This window comes from Sapajus apella, unplaced genomic scaffold, assembly GCF_009761245.1.
Source record: "Sapajus apella isolate SASKATOON/1434 unplaced genomic scaffold, GSC_monkey_1.0 scaffold82, whole genome shotgun sequence".
Lineage (NCBI taxonomy): Eukaryota > Metazoa > Chordata > Mammalia > Primates > Cebidae > Sapajus > Sapajus apella.
In genome coordinates, this window is record NW_022437022.1 from 6617046 (window position 1) to 6634398 (window position 17353).

The 17353-nt window shown below is 39.3% G+C and overlaps 1 protein-coding gene across 1 annotated transcript in view; it reads left to right on the forward strand.

Moving 5' to 3' along the window:
• SLC22A2 (solute carrier family 22 member 2) overlaps window positions 1–17353 on the forward strand; it is a 41763-nt gene that overhangs the window by 16066 nt on the left and 8344 nt on the right. Inside the window, exons 8-10 of the mRNA XM_032253139.1 lie at window positions 696–804; window positions 1496–1608; window positions 13424–13523. Of these exons, the coding sequence (XP_032109030.1) occupies window positions 696–804; window positions 1496–1608; window positions 13424–13523 (322 nt within the window). The remainder of the gene's footprint in view (window positions 1–695; window positions 805–1495; window positions 1609–13423; window positions 13524–17353) is intronic.

Consider the following 17353-nt stretch of genomic DNA (forward strand, 5'->3'; position numbering starts at 1 on the left):
TAAGAGAATCCTTTTAGCAGTAAGGAGATTTATTTGAATCCGTTAGTTATTAGCAGTTGTTTAAATGTGCCTATAGTTTGCTCTTTCTTTGACCTCTATAGACTAAATAAAGTTGGCCCAGCTTTGGAAACTGGTATAGCTCCATTGTCATTAACAACTGAGGTCTAAAGTTAAGAAAACACAGAGGGTTTTTAGGGCAGTGAAATTGCTCCATATGATGCTAAAATAGTGGATACAGATCATTATGCATTTGTCTAAACCCACAGAGGTATACCACCAAGAATGAACCCTAATGTGACCTATGGATTGGGGTGATTATAGTTGTCATTGAAGGTTCATCAAGTAACAAATGTGCCACATAGTGGAGAATGTTGATAATGGGCAGGGGGTAATGCATGTGTAGGGGCAGAGGTTATGTGGGAAAGCTCTCTATTCCTCTCCATTCTGTTATGAACCTAAAACTGCTCTAAAAAAATGAAGTCTTTTTAAAAAAAGAGAATTAGCATTGTGTCTGAGGTTAAGATGAACGAACATGAGAATCTGCTGACATTAACATGAGTCTATAGAAGACGTCATTTTTCTTTCTTGTCCCGTTCTGGAATTGGGAATTTCTCCATGCAAATCCCCCTCTGGAGCATTGTCTGAAGATGAGGAATCATCTATGTATGGATAAGTGGTGTGCTTTTCCCCCTTAGATCTACAATGGCTAAAAATTATTGTCTCATGCTTGGGAAGAATGGGGATCACAATGGCCTTTGAGATAGTCTGCCTGGTCAATGCTGAGCTGTACCCCACGTTCATTAGGTGAGTGTATTTTCCTTAGCATAAAGAGGGTGGGTGGGACATTTGTTCATTGACTGGAACCACCACAGGTGCAGACAGAGGACACCTTACCTTCAAAACACAGTGTAAGGGAAGGTGAGAACACTTAAAGGTCCAGCCAGGCCCAGCAGTTTACCTCTCACACTTAGAGGCTGGGGTAAAATACAGAAGCCATGGTAAGAACAGAAAATTGAATTGCAAGACAGGGATTATCCAATGGTTACAGGGGAGATTGATTTGAAACAGCACAAACAGGTCCATAGAAACAGCTTAGGGAAACCAGGTGATGGAAGTAAAAAGAAACAATTACTCCTCCCAAAGTTAAAAAAAACCTTAAAGTTTATATAAAACAAAAGTGACGGAATATGAATGGAATTACGTATATATAAATATCAATGTTGTGCATTGAAATTAACATGAATAATTTTTTAGATTCTTGAACATTTAATTTTTTTAATTTCAATAGGTTTTTGGGAAACAGGCGATGTATGGGTACATGAATAAATTCTTCAGTGGTGATATCTGAGATTTTGGTGCACCTTTCATCTAAGCAGTGTACATTAGAGCTCTTGAACATTTTAATAATTTGAAGAAGTATTTATTCAGGACTGGGTGGGAGACAACTGCTGCACTGTGAAGAGTTAACAAGTTAAATCAGTTTCCTGCATCCTAGGAATCTTGGCGTCCTCGTCTGTTCCTCGATGTGTGACATTGGTGGCATCATCACGCCATTCCTGGTCTACCGGCTCACTAACATTTGGCTTGAGCTTCCGCTGATGGTTTTTGGTAAGAAATCTTCATAGATGTCTTTAAATGAAAACTTATTTTTCTAGAGACCTTCACTTCTCTACTTCAAAACAGGTGTCATGCCTATTAGTAACTACTAATTACTACTACTGGTAGTAATGATGTGTCTGCCCCTTGCGTTCTCCTCAGACGTGCCTAGTAATTAGTAATACTAGTATTAGTAATACTAATCAATAATATTAGTTTAGTATTCCTAATATTATCAGTCACTACTAATACCCAAGTGTGGGACTCCTGCCATAGTGGCAGAAGGTTGACGAGAAGAATGAGAAGGGAGAAAGTTTCCCAGCAGCAGGCCCCTAACTCTCTCTCTGCTGATTTCCATCCTTCCTGAGGTCTCTGTCAAAGAGTTAACTCCTCCATGCCCAGAAGCGGTGAAACACAAAGCCCTTTTACTTCTTACTTCAAAGAAAGGGGTTACAATTTTGCAAAAGGCAATTTCAAAACCCAGAGGAAATAAAGACCCACATTAAGAAAGCGCATCAGTATAATGGAGCACCTGTGTCAATGCACCTGGAGCGATTAGATTTCAGGAGCATCACACAAGGCTTCCCTCTGCTACTGCCAGCAGGAACACACCAGCTCTGAGCCTTCTCTGGTTAACTGGAACACCTCAGTGCACCCATTTCAGTCTCCTTTGACACCCATTCTGAGCTGCTTTTAATTTGAATATGTGATGCTTTTTCCCATGGGCATGTAACACTCAATTTAGGAAAAGAGAAGAGGAAAAGATTTCCCTCTCAGATGCACATGGGGGTAGAAAGAAAAATTTAAAAATCTCAGGACCCCAAAATCCTTATGCAAAAGGGAAGACTAAGCCTGGAGGCTGAGTCATGCAACACCCTCTTCCAGATGAATAGCTGCTACAAGCATTATACCTCCTGCCTCAGGCATCTACAGAGGACCTCCCCTGCAGATCATTCATAAGTAAATTCTTTGCTTCTAGACAAGAATTTTAGGTCTACAGTCTAAGCTTAGCTCCTGAAACTAAAGTCTGTTGATTCCACACTGATCATGTTCATTGCAGGCTTACCTCCTGAGGTACAGAACAAAGACAAGTCATTCCTTTACATGCCCAGTGAGGCCTGCATAATTGATTCTTCCTTTACTCTCATTTTCTCTTCTAACATTCGCCTTATCATATGTAAACAGTACACCTAACTGGGCACTAGCTAAAGTCTCACAAGAATGGAACCATTTCTTTACAGCCTACCTGCCATTCTCCCTTCCTGCCTCCCTACTTTAAGGAAATGTATAAATACTTACCTCCTGAAAGCCTCTTTGTAGAACAGCCACTGATGTGTCTGTGGCTCATGTGTTTTCAGGGACATGCGCTAAAGCTGACTTAATAAGCCTTGACTGATTGGGACTTTTTCCTCTGTCACTTATCTCGATTATCAGGAGAATCTCCTACCACTTCATTCTTCAGGCAGCACAATGCCCCACGCAGCTGCCCTGTTCATTCCTTCTCTTAGCCTTCTCATGGAATTTGTGAGGGGGAAAATTTTCCACTGCTCTAGATCTGCAAGCAAAATTTCCAAACCATTGGAAAACAGATCCAATTAATTCCTCTACGATCCAGTCTAATAACAATAAGACAGCTAAAGTTGACAGAGCACGACGTCTTTATCCTGAGAAAACTTGGCCACAGAGTAGCTGGCACTTCTCCTGAGACATATGTGCCCCCTATTCCTTTCTCCCCCAACACTGGCTAAGGAACCTGTCCCTAGAACCCTCTTTTCATCTTGAGGAGGTGCCCATCCCACCCTCTGGACTCCTTCCTGCCGTGGAGGAATTTAGAGACCACTCAGTCTTGGCCACTCCCTTAGGTGGACAGTGGGTGACCAATGGGTCGGCAGGACATTTTTGGATAGCAAATGATTACTTTGTTACTGGAAAGGGGTCCTGATCCAGACCCCAAGAGGCAGTTCTTGGATCTCACACAAGAAAGAATTTGAAGTGAATCCATAGACTAAAATAAAAGCACGTTTATTAAGAAAGTAAAGGAATAAAGAATGACTACTCCATAGGCAGAAGAGCAGCATGGGCTGCTCGACTGTGTATACTTATAGTTACTTCTTCATTATATGCTAAAAAGAAGGGGTGGATTATTCATGAGTTTTCTAGGAAAGGGATGGGCAATTCCTGTAACTGAGCATTGTTCCCCTTTACAGACCATATAGGGTGACTTCCAGGCATTACCTTGGCGTCTGTAAACTGTCATGGTGCTAGTGGGAGTGTCTTTTAACATGCTAATGCATTATAATTCATGTATAATGAGGAGTGAGGATGACAAGAGGTCACTTTCATCACCATCTTGGTTTTGGTGGGTCTTGGCCGGCTTCTTTACCACATCCTATTTTATCAGCGAGGTCTTTGTGACCTGTACCTTTTGCTGACCTTCCATCATCCTGTGACTAAGAATGCCTAACCTCCTGGGAATGCAGCCTGGTAGGTCTCAGCTGCATTTTTCCCAGCCCCTATCCAAGATGGAGTTACTCAGGTTCAAACACCTCTGACAATTTCATGTTTCTCTAGGTGCTATTTAACAAAGCAATGCAAAGTCCAGGCCAAAAGCAACCAGCTTGACCCTTGTTCCTGCCTGCACCTTCCTGCAGAAAAGATACAGGATTATAACTACAGTTCAATATTTAAAGTAAACTCAAAGATAATTCCAATTTTATTCTTGAAAGTAATTTCGTATTATTCCCTCACCGATCTTTAACATGAGTAGCTAACAGAAAGCAAACCTAATAGTTTTGCATTTTAACTTCTTTCCCTTTCTTTTCCACACAATAATAATATACTAATTGTGGTCTTGAAATAGCCATAAAATGATAATCGAGGAAGCCTGAAAGTCAACACATTGGAAAATACTGGCTGAAAGAGCACTGGGAACATCAATAAGGATTGTTCTGGTTAATTAGGCCTGTCTTTGCAAATATAAAATGCCAGATGAATGGTAATTTGATTAATCAGTTGAATTTATCATGATTCACTCACTTCAGAGATTCAGATGCCCACTGAATGTGTTTCTTGTTTGCATTAGTTACAATACAATAACCAAGTGAATCTTGGGAGGCTTGGCGAGAGATTTTGAGAGGTTAATTATTTAAGAGGCAATTCTGTTGTTTATACCATGTGCCAGGTACTATTCTAAGCCCTGACAATATTAATTCATTTCAGCCTCATAACAAGCCTGGCTTGTTACCAGAAAGGGGTCCTGATCCAGACCCCAAGAGAGGGTTCCTGAACCTCACACAAAAAAGAATTCACGGCAAATCCATAGAGTAATGTGAGAGCAAGTTTATTAAGAAAGTCAAGGAATAAAAAATGGCTACATTACAGGCAGAGCAGCCCTGAGGGCTGCTGGTTGCCCATTTTTATGGTTATTTCTTGATTATATGCTAAACAAAGTGTGGACTATTCATGAGTTTCTTATTTTTAGACCATATAGGGTAATGTACTGATGTTGGCGTGGGATTTGTAAACTTCATGGCACTGGTGGCAGTATAGCAGTGAGGACTAAGAGATGACTCTCATCACCATCTTGGTTTTGGTGGATTATAGCCAGCTTCTTTATTGCAGCCTGTCTGATCAGCAAGAACTTTATGATCTATATATCTTGTGCTGACCTCCTATCTTATCCTGTGACATGGAATGCCTTACTGAATGCAGCCCACTAATTCTTAGTCTTGTTTTACCTAGCCCCTCTTCAGGATAAAGTAGCTCTTGTTCGAACGCCTCTGAGATTTCCCCACTACATTTTATAAGAGAACCCTTAACCCTAATGGCTGCAGAGAGAGGAAGATCCAACCTCTGTAACGTCTTCATGCTGATTAGGGGCAGTGATATTTCTGATTAACTGTTAGGGTCTCTTGTATTCAGGGTAGAGAGCTCAGTCAGAAAGCATCACTATGGTGAGGGCCATTCATAACTCTGAGTTTCAACAAAAAGAGGTGTCTGGAAGATCAATAAGAGTTTAAGAAAACATTTGGTAAGCTTATCCTGTATTTCTACACAAAGAGTCCAACAGCAATATATTCCACAATAGTAAAGCAAAATAAGCAAAATTATCCCAAGTAAACTAAATTAGAAGGCTTTCCATGAACCTGGCAATTGTTGAAACCATGCTGATATGGGGTCACTAGGTGATTCCAATGTGACCAGAATTAGAATATTGATCCAGATTTTTATATTACCCATCCCTCTTGTTTCTTCTTCTTCTTTTTCTTTTCTTTTCTTTTTTTTTTTTTTTTTTTTTTTTTTGTGAGACAGTCTCACCCTGTCGCCCGGGCTGGAGTGCAATGTCGCGATCTTGGCTGACTGCAACCTCCACCTCCCAGGTTCAAATGATTCTCCTACCTCAGCTTCCCAAGTAGCTGGGATTACAGGCACCAGCCACCACACCCAGCTAATTTTTGTATTTTTAGTAGAGATGAGGTTTCACCATGTTGGCCAGGATGGTCTCGAACTCCCAAACTCGTGATCCACCCACCTCAGCCTCCCAAAGTGATGGGATTACAGGCATGATTCACTGCGCCCAGCCCCCTCTTGTGTCTTCTGAGCTGCAGGAACCACTAGTTGGAATGAGCGGGGTCAGTCTAAATTGCAGGGGGAAAAAAAGCTTAAAACAACTCATGAGACTAGAATATAATAACAGGTGTACCAATGTTCTTGAACCATAATTTTTCTCTCTCCAGTTTCCCATTTTTACTAAAAATAAATCATGGTAAGACTGATTTGCTTTATTATTCTTGGCCTGATTATTTGTATAAAGTGCAGTAAAAATAATTATTTTTCACATAAACTTTTTAAATTGGCTTTGTCAAAACTTTGTTCCATAAAAGGAATCTAGATAAGATGTTTTTTTTCAAAGCCAAGCCCATCCATGGGTTTGTACCCCCAAATACCCATGATTTTAGTAAATTTCTCTCCTCTTGAAGTCCCCAAATAGCTCAGGGCTCCTGGGCATGTCAGAAAGTGACATTTTTTACTTACCACAGGTCAGAAACCCTGTATGGGGACTATGTAGACAAGGTATGATGCCAGTTTTCCCACGGGGCTTTTATTGGCTCTACAAGTTAAGTTTGATTCCTTAAAGGGAAGCACATCATTCCAATCAAAACCTTGGTAAAAATAACCAGTTTCTCCAATTGTGTCTTGTTGCAAAAGAAAACAGATTTTTTAATTGCATGTATGCAAATAACTATATTGCTGTAAGTTAAGAATACTCACAAATAGTTTTCAAATTCTAGAGAAATCATGTAGAGATAAACAAATACGTTCCAAAGTTTGTTCACAGGAATATACTTGACTCAATTGCCATAAGCTGTAAATATTAATAGCTCAAAAGAAAAGTTTCCTTGACTCTGAAAAACAAAAAAAGTATCAACAATGTTTTCAGCAAAAAGTTTAAAAGATTACTTCAGTCTTGTATTAGTTCAGTGCATGCAGTTAACTCCTGCTTTGTTTGATATGCATGAACATTTCACCTCTCTGTGAGAGTCCTGAAAGTATTTTCCTCTATTCTAATTCACAATCTCCAAAGTTATCAGAAACCTGCATTCAAGAATACCTGTTAAAGTCCTATAGTTGATTACAAAACCACCTTTTGAAGAGGATCAAACAAGACAACAATTGTCTGTGGATGGCAAAGTCTTAGGGCAGCCACAGTCAAAAACTCAATTGATAAAGAAACTTGTTACTTCTGTGGCACACATTAATTTACATAACAATTATAATTATTACTGACAATGTACACTAAGTCCTATCAGAATTATAGGAATTTCACATAATTTTGGAACACATATCATTAAGACATTTATACAAATAGAGCCCCAAAACAACCAAACACCATTTCATATTTGACAACGCTTCCTGTATGACTTTTATACTATATAAGCCAAATTTCACTTTTATATTAGTGTACTATTAATGTTAAACTGTTTGTAATAAAACTTCATAGACATATCTACCCAATTTTAATGTTTGACCATAGGTAGGATTCTCATAAACCTTTTATAACTCTTTATAAATTTTCTATTAAAGAGCAGATCAGTGCTCTAAAAAAAAAACCCTATTGTGCTTTTATTCTAATGTTCAATTTATGGAAAAACAGAGTAATACCTCTTTGACTTTAGCCAATATGTTCACACAGAATTTCTTTTGCATGATTAATTTTTCACAAACATTCCATAACTTGTTCAAATCTTCAGCTTTATATTATTTAACTTAAAACAATCCTTTAACCCTTTAGGCAGAAAAATCCACATTCCCATGACTTCTTATAGTCTTTTACCAAAAATACATTTTACTTTTTTTACACACCTAGTATGTAAAACTGTTTTTATTTCCCAAAGATTACTTAAGTCACATGAAATAAAAGGTATTACACTTTTTACTTTTCTGACAAAAATATTTGACTTAAGCTCTTATTATTTTTAAAACAATTAATCAAAGCTCTTTCATATCACACGCACACAACACATATAAATTCACAGACAGAAGAAAGTTTAGTACTTTTAAGATTTCTATTTGCTACTTTTCTCTTCAAAGTATGCAGCTTCTAGGGCCTATTAAACTGGCACAGCTGAAAAGCAAAAACAGATTCCCAAAATTAAGGGTCTCATTTTTATGCTAGATCCTGTATCCCAAAAACAGGAAATCAGCCAGTTTCCTACGGGAGTCTTATCTCTCAGTGGGAAGGGGGGACATTTTCATAACTTCTATGTTGCCAAGAGCATGCTTTTCTGATCCAAACTTGCAAAGAGTTGAGTATGTCCCCGTAACTGCCATTAGCTATCCCCAAAACTATATTTCCTACTTATTTATTACACATCAAAACCGCCTCATAATGTGTAATAATTTTAATTTCTGATGCTCTCCAAAGTCAAAAACTTCAGATAATGCAATGCAAAACAGAACAGAGCCTTGGATTTTGAGAAGGATCCATCCACTTCTAATTCCTGGGTTTTATGAGGAAAATAGAGGTTTTTCCAAAAGGGGGTCTGTGACGCCTCCTCTGTTTTATCCAAGGCATTCCAGGCTGTTAGAGCTTGAATAAGCTGGCTTTTAACCATAGCACTCTTTTTAAAAAATTATTTTAAATCTCTTATTACCCGACTTTAGTCATGCCAAATGGCCAACATTTTTGTGCTCAGAGAAAGGAAAGTTCAAGATGGTTCATGGAGGAGAAGAGAATTAACAAGTGGTAAAGGTTATACAGATTTTAAACCAGAAAGGACTCATTCCCTAAGCCAGGATTGAACCCTGGGTCCCCGTTGTAAAATGGTGAAGCCTTAGCTATTGATCTACAGCATTGGCTGGTTTCCATTCTTCTTCCCAGAAGGATTTTAGAGAAGCCAATTCTGAGGTTGCAAAACCTTTTAACTGCTCAAGATAATTTTTTGGAATAAGTATGACATGAAGCCCCAAATTCCTGTCTGTTGGATGGTGGAAACCAAGAGAAAAAACTGCCATGTGGTTACAAGTTCAAGCTCCCAAGGACATTTTTCAACATATGAAAGATATGTTCTCTGGGCAAGATGAAAGAGCAGACAGTTGCCCTGAGTAACAGGAAAAATAGAAAAGAGAAAGGAGAGAAAGAGAGAAAAACATTACCTGCGCCAGGGTGGGAAAGGCAAGGTGCTCAGGGAGGCCAGAAAAAACTCACCTATTATAGCAACACTGAAAGGTTCAGGTGACTGCTCGTCAGTAGTGAAGCAATCTTTTCCAACTGTGCTATCAGCTCTCAAGTGTCGCTCTTAGGGAGAAATAAAGCTCCCATATTCCATGATCCTGCATATGCCTAATTCTATCACCCATAGCCATCAGCAGAGTGCAAGAGAAATTAATTCAAAGAAAATAGCAGTTGACATCCCATAGTGCAAACTTGTTCTGAGCTGAGAGAGATTTTACTGCGAGGGGCCTCTAACCCCCTCAATCTTAGGAAGGACTCTAAACTTCCTAAGTTAGTTCTCAAATCCGAGTTCGGTCAAGTGTCATTGCCTTTTATTAAGAGGGGCTTTTAACCCTCTCTCTCCATTTTTTTTTTTTTTTTTTGAGATGGAGTTTTGCTCTTATTGTCCAAGCTGGTTGCAATGACACAATCTTGGCTCACTGCAACCTCTGTTTTTTGGGTTCAAGCGATTCTCCTGCCTCAACCTCCCGAGTAGCTGGGACTGCAAGCATGTACCATCAGGTCTGGCTAATTATGTACTTTTAGTAGAGATGGGGTTTCTCCATGTTGGTCAGACTGGTCTGGAATTCCCGACCTCAGATGTTCCACCGGCCTTGGTCTCCCTAAGTGCTAGGATTATAGGTATGAGCCACTGCACCCAGCCAACCCTCTCTGTTTTAGGAGAGACTCTAACTCCTCTAAATTGGGCCTCTGACCCAATCACATTCTTTACCCCGGTACCCCACTACTTACCCAAAGTTGGCTAATCAGTGCTGTAGTCTAATTCCTTTGGGCTGGGGAGGGGGTCTCCTCAGTATCATCCCTTCGCAGTTCACCAGAAAAATGTTATTGGAAAGGGGTCCTGATGCAGACCCCAAGAGAGGATTCTTGGATCTTATGCAAGGAAGAATTCAGGACAAGTCCATATAGTAATGTGAAAACAAGTTTATTAGGAAAGTCAAGGAATAAAGAATGGCTACCCCACAGGCAGATCAGCTCCTAGTTGCCCATTTTATGGTTATTTCTTGATTATATGCTTAAACAAAAGGTGGACTATTCATGAGTTGGTAACTTCCTGATGTTGGCATGACATATGTAAACTTCCATGGCATTGGTGGGAGTGTAGCAGTGAGAACTAACAGAGGTCACTCTCATCACCATCTTGGTTTTGGTGGGTTTCATCTGGCTTTACTGTAGCCTGTTGGATTAGCAGGGTCTTTATGATTTGTATCTTGTGCTGACCTCCTATCTCATCCTGTGACTTAGAATGCCTAACTATCTAGGAAGGTAGCCCAGTAAGTCTCTGCCTTATTTTACCCATTCCCTATTCAAGGTAAAGTCGCTGTGTTTCACACACCTCTGACATGTCAAGGAAAAAAACTAAATTCTGTAAAATATTTAAAGAGTTTATTCTGAGCCAAATATGAGTGACCATGGCCTGAGGCACAGTCTCAAGCGGTCCTGAGAACATGTATCCAAGTGGTTGGGTTACAGCTTGGTTTTATACATATTAAGGAGACAAAAGACATCCATCAATACTTATGAGGTATCCATTGGTTTGGTTCAGAAAGGCAAGACAACTGAAAGCAGGGGCTTCCAGGTCATAGGTGGATTCAAAGATTTTCCAATTGGCAATTGCTTTAAAGAGTTATTATCTAAAGATGTATGGAAACCAAGGCCCTTATTAGATAGATGAAATCTCATAGTTAGTGCCCTTAGAGACAATGGCAATGTTTCCTATTCAGATCTTTAAAAGGTGCTAGATTCTCAGTTAATCTCTTCAGGATTGGGAGGGTCTAGAAGGGGAAAGATGTAGTTATTGTAATAGAGATTCTTTACAGATACAAATTTTCTCCAAAAAGATGGCTTTGCCAGGCTGTTTCAAAATAGGGCAAGGAAATATATTTTGGGGTAAAATATTTTAATTTCCTTCTTTGTCATGTGACATTATTCAGGTTGGAATTTGCTGTCTTATTTCTACAAAGAGTCTGTCGTGTCAGTTTAAGATGTGTTTTAATGTTAACACTGGTGAATTGTGCTTGAACCCCAAAAAGGAGAGGGTATAATGAGACATGTATGACCCCTACTTCTTCCCATCAGGGTGTGAATGGGAAGGGGTGGGGGTGAAAAACCTTGAAGTTTTTCGGTTCAATTCAATCAATTGGTGGTCTTCAATCTTTATTTTTGGTTTACATCTATGAGGTGATATTGTTAAAGAAAAATTTCTCCTGAATTAAATTTAAAAGAATTTAATTGAGCAAAGAATAATTTGTGAATCAGGTAACCTCCTGAGCCAGAGTAGGCTCAGGGACTCCAGCACAGCCACATGGTAGAAGATTTATGGACAGAAAAAGGAAAGCCACATACAGAAATTGGAAGCGATGTACAGAAACAGCTGGATTGGTTACAGCTTGGTGTTTGCCTTATTTGAACATGGTTCGAACAGTTGGCCGCATTTGACTGGCTAAAACTCGGGGACTGTGTAACTGCCCAAGGGGTTCACCTTGCCTGCTGCCTAGACAGAGCCAATTTCTAAAGACAGAGGAATTGCAATAGACAATGAGTAATTCATGCAGAGTCGGCTGTGTGGGAAGGCTGGAGTTTTATTATTGCTCATATCAATCTCCTGAGCGTTTGGGAGTAGAGTTTTTAAGGACAACTTGGTGGGTTGGGGGAAGACAGCCGAGGGTGCAGATTGATGAAATCACAGGGAGTTAGAGCTGTCTTCTTGTGCTGAGTCAGTTCTTGGTGGGGCCACAAGATCAGATGAGCCAGTTTATTGATTTGGGTAGTGCTAGCTGATCCACCAAGTGCAGGGTCTGCAAAATATCTCCAGCACTGATTTTACCAGCAGTTTAGAAAGGTTCAGAATCCTGTAGCCTCCAGCTGCATGACTCCTAAACCATCATTTCTAATTGTGTGGCTAATGTGAGTCTTACAAAGGCAACCTAGTCCGGAGGTAATAAAGAGGTCTGCTTTGGCTGTGGTCATCTTTGTTTTAATCTATAAGTTTCTCCCCAAGTTAGTTCAGCCTACACCCAAGACTGAACAAGGATAGGTTGGAGGTTAGAAGTAAGATGAAGCCGATAAAGTTAGATTTCTTTCATTGTCTCAGTCATAATTTTGCAAAGGCTGTTTCACTTAGCACAGGAGTGGGCTACAGTGTGTTTACAATTCCATCTATAGTTCACAATGAGTAGAGAAACCTTTAGGCCAAACTTAAAATAGGTAAGGAGGCAGCTGTAAGCTAAACTTGATTTGACAGTATATTATCCCACTTTATATAGGAAAATCTGGAGCATCAGAGAGATGACAGAACTTCCCGAGGCCCTGAGACCAGTAGGTGAGGGGGCCAGAGTTGGAGCCCAGGTTCCCAGAGCTTGGGTTCTGTTCCCTGCAGCTTCCGTTTCAGCCATTTTCTGAGGGTGTAAAGATAGAGACTGACATGCAGTGTTTTGAGACCTCAAAACTAGTAAAGAACCCATATCCTGTTTTCTGTATTCTATTATTTTAAAACACATATAAATACAACTTTAAAAGATCAAAACTTTTATTAGAATCTAAAGAAACAAAAACATCTGTTTATTATTAAAGATTATAGCTAGAGACAAAGGGGAAAAAAAGGAATAATGGGATTTAGTGAACACCTAAATTTTAACTAAAATCCTAGCTATGCTTTTTAGTGCTCTTACATAGTAATAAATACATAATTCACTTTTATTTGCTAGAAATGATCCAAGTTTCTGACTTATTTTTCTTACTAAGTGCATTATACTGGCAGGGTTATGGTCCTCCTTTTCATACAGTTAATTTTTTGCAGAGTTATTTTCCAACTCCGAAGTATCTTAATATGGTGGTAATGTCCTCTACCCTAGAATAACCTTGACTCCAAATGTTAAGTATTTCATTCCCCTATTAGGAATTGTAATTCAATGGAGTTTGGAACTGGTATAATATTTATAATGGAAAATACAGCATCACAAAAGGCAAAGGAATCTGCAAATAGGTACAGAAAAACACCCAAAAATGTTTTAAACAAAAATAAAAGAAACTATAATTGTAGACCTTGAGTTTTTCAGTTCTTAATGTGATTTTCATCTGTTTGGCTTTCAGCCGTGGTTGGCTTGGTTGCTGGAGGTCTGGTGCTGTTGCTACCAGAAACTAAAGGGAAGGCTTTGCCCGAGACCATCGAGGAAGTCGAAAATATACAGAGGTAGGCTATTGAAAGTTCTAAATGAACTGTTCTATAAAGGTTTTAGGACAACCCTGTAGCCATTTGGGAATAAGAATTAGGTTGACTTAATACTTCACATCATACACTGAGATAAATTCAAACTCAGTCAAAGACTTGAAAGCATTTTAAAATTCATTAAAATAACAAAGATAGTATAAGAGAATGTCTTTAAACTTACAAGTGGAGAAGGTCTTTCTAAACATGACCCAAAAAATCCAGAATGCATAGAAGAAAGGTCAATATGTTTGCTTTCATAAAAATTAAAGATTCTGCATTGAATGACTACCATAGGCTAAAAATAAAATTATAAACTTGAGGAAAATATTTACTACTCTACATTGGGCTAATTTTCCCAATATATAAAGATCCCTAAAAATCCGTAAGAGCAACCACCCAATAGAAAAAACAAAATAGGCAACAGATTTGAGCAAATAATTCAGTGAAAAGGAAATAAAAACAGCTCTTAAATATATGAAAATATGCTCAACCTCCTTCATAGTAAGAAAAGTCCAAATTAACACTGCACTAATAAGTACTTGGATTGTCAGAAATAAAACGACTCGGTAACACACTATGTTGGGGAAGAATGGGGAGAAACGCAGCATCCCGTGTTGCTGGTAGGAGTTAGATGCCCCTGTAAGGGACAGTACAACAGTAATATAAAAATCACAGACATGTATGTCCTTTAACCTAGCCACTCTACACTTCTAGTTTACCTGTGCAAAGTGACATATGTACAGGACTAGTCATTAAGGCAATTTTTTATAATAAGAGTTTGGAAACAACCTAAATGACCATGAATCAGAAGATTAGTTAAATAAGCCAGGCATAGTAACTCACACCTGTAATCCCAGAACTTTGGGAGACTGAGGAGGGTGGATCACCTGAGGTCAGGAGTTTGAGACCAGCCTGGGCCAATATGGCAAAACCCTGTCTCTACTAAAAATACAAAAAAAAAAAAAAAAAAAAAGAAAAAAATAAGACCAGTTAAGTAAATGATATGCCATTCTATAAAATTATACAGTCATTAAAAAGAATGAGGCAATTTCATATACACTGACAAGGAAAGTTCTCCAAGATATATTGCTAATGGGGGGAAAAGCAAAACATAGAAATGTATATATTCTACCATTTGTGTAACAATAGTGAAAGACACATATATAAATACTTGTATCTCTGGAAAAAATGTACAAGAACCATAACATTGGTTGTCTATGGAATTGAGTGGCTGTGGGACACAGGTAGAAGGGAGGTTTCAATGCTTACCATTTTGTAATTTTGAATTTTGGACCATACGAACCTATTCAAACAGTAAATTTAAAAAAATTCTAAATAAAGACAAAATACAAAGAAATAAAGACAAAATACAGAATATATGAAAATATGCTCAACCTCCTTCATAGTATGAAAAATTCAAATTAGCACTGCACTAGTAACTACTTGGATTGTCAGAAATAAAACTACTCGGTAACACACTATGTTGGGGAAGAATGGGGAGAAATGCAGCATCCCGTGTTGCTGGTAGGAGTTAGATGCCTCTGTAACAGACAGTGCAACAGTAATATAAAAATCACAGACATGTGTGTCCTTTAACCTAGCCACTCTACACTTCTAGTTTACCTGTGCAAAGTGGCATATGTACAGGACTAGTCATTAAGGCAATTTTTTATAAGAGTTTGGAAACAACCTAAGTGACCGTGAACCAGAAGACCAGTTGAAATATCTGACGCTTTCCCCACAAGTTTGTTTATGCAGCATGTTTAGATATTTTTATTTGTTTCCTTCTTACTCCATTTTCCGCCTGCTGATACCACAAACAACTGAGTTTCATTCATTCTACCAAACCTCCATGTTTAACATATTCAGTACTTGGGCAAAATGCTGGTAAATCACAGTGGTCTGAGGCTTTTCCTAGAATTGAGTCCTAGAGCTGGAAGAGGCCTCTGAAACCGGCCAGAGGTCACACACTCGAAGCCTGGAGGTCACCAAGTTCTCCAGTGCTTTATTTGGCCCACACAGTATTTTTTTTTAACTGGGAAATTCCATATAAACTGGATTTCCAGGATCTGTTTTAAAGAAAAAAAAAAACCACAGAATATTTGGTAACATTGAGAAGATATTTCCTCTTGTTGACAGCTTGTAGGAGTGAATGATGGCCTGGCTTTCTGAAGGGCACACCCTCTGCAGGAGGCCACCGTCCTCACTGTTTCCTATTGTCTTTGGTACATTGCGTGATCTGCCTGGTGCATGCAGACATTTGAGTTGGAGACCTTTCATCTAAACCAACCATCTCCGACCCTGTACCCCTCTCCCCACACAGCTTCCCACATACATGGGCATGTCTCATCAAAGACAAAGTCTAAATCCTGTCCTGGACCTTAGCACGGTGCCTGGCATACACAGAGCAGGAGCTACCAATTATTCGTGGAACAAATGCTGAAGTTCTTTCAACAGCATCCGTAATTGAAGTTCCTTTCTCTAGCCAGCACCAGTGCCAGGCGGGCAGTAACACGTATGGTGAAGAGCACGGTCTGTAAAACCTGAAGCACCACTGTCACACTTCCCTTGTGTGTGGCTTTATTGCTTTAATGCCTCAAAGCCTCAGTTTCTTCATCTGTTAATGGAGACAACAGTACCTACTCACTGGATTAAAGAAGAAAATGTGTGTAAGGTGCCTGACACCAATTAAGTATCAATTGGTTACTAATTAAGTTGATATGATTCCTAAGGGCCCTAAACATATCCTCGTTACAAACATAGCCTGTGGACTCATACCCTATTACTTTATCTCACTTCTTCTTTTTTTTATTTTTTATTTTTTATAAAGATGGGGTTTCACCATGTTGGTCAGGCTGGTCTTAAACTCCCGACCTCAGGTGATCCGCCTGCCTTGGCCTCCAAAGTGCTTGGATTACAGGCGTGAGCCACCACGGCCGGCCTTATCTCACTTCTTAAGCCTGTTTTCCTTTCTGCAAAATGAGGATAACAATAGCTAGCATTGGCCAGGCACAGTGGCTCACTCCTGTAATGCCAGAATTTTGGGAGGTAGAGGCAGGTAGATCACGAGATCAGGAGATCAAGACCATGCTGGCTAACACAATGAAACCCCATCTCTGCTAAAAATACAAAAAAATTAGCTGGGTGCGGTGGCACAGCTGGTGACACAGCTACTCAGAAGGCAGAGGCAGGAGAATCACTTGAACTCAGAAGGCAGAGATTGCAGTGAGCCAAGATTGCACCACTGCACTCCAGCCTGGGCAACAGAGCAAGTCTCCATCTAATAATAAAATAAAATAAAACTAACATTTACTAAGCGCTCTCACCTAGTGAGTATGGTTCCAATTGACACTCACTAAGTGTCAGTAAAGTGCCTGACACTAATTAATGTCTACGAGCCACTGCTATTACTCACAGAAGTTTTTGTAGCCATTCTATAAAACAGGAAAATATAAGCCTAGACTACTTACTGGAAATCAAATTTTAAAATACATTCTGAGTTGTTGTAAGATGGGGAAGTGCAGCTCAGGGGCATACACATACCTATGCTTGTCAGAGGTGTTCATTTTCATCAGGCTGGTTCAAAGCAGGCTAAAGAGATATTTCAAAAGATCATTCCTGTTGTTATTTTATATTCTTTTCATGTATGCGATCTATAAATATGCCTATAAAGATTTGCACTGTTCTTAGTTCTGTATCACATAACTCGGTTCACCACTCACTGAAAGATATGTGTAAAGCTTGGGGAATTGCAGAGTGTGAGTGGGAGGGCTGAGACAGAGCCAGAGGACAGTGCGCCAACAGAGGAAGGG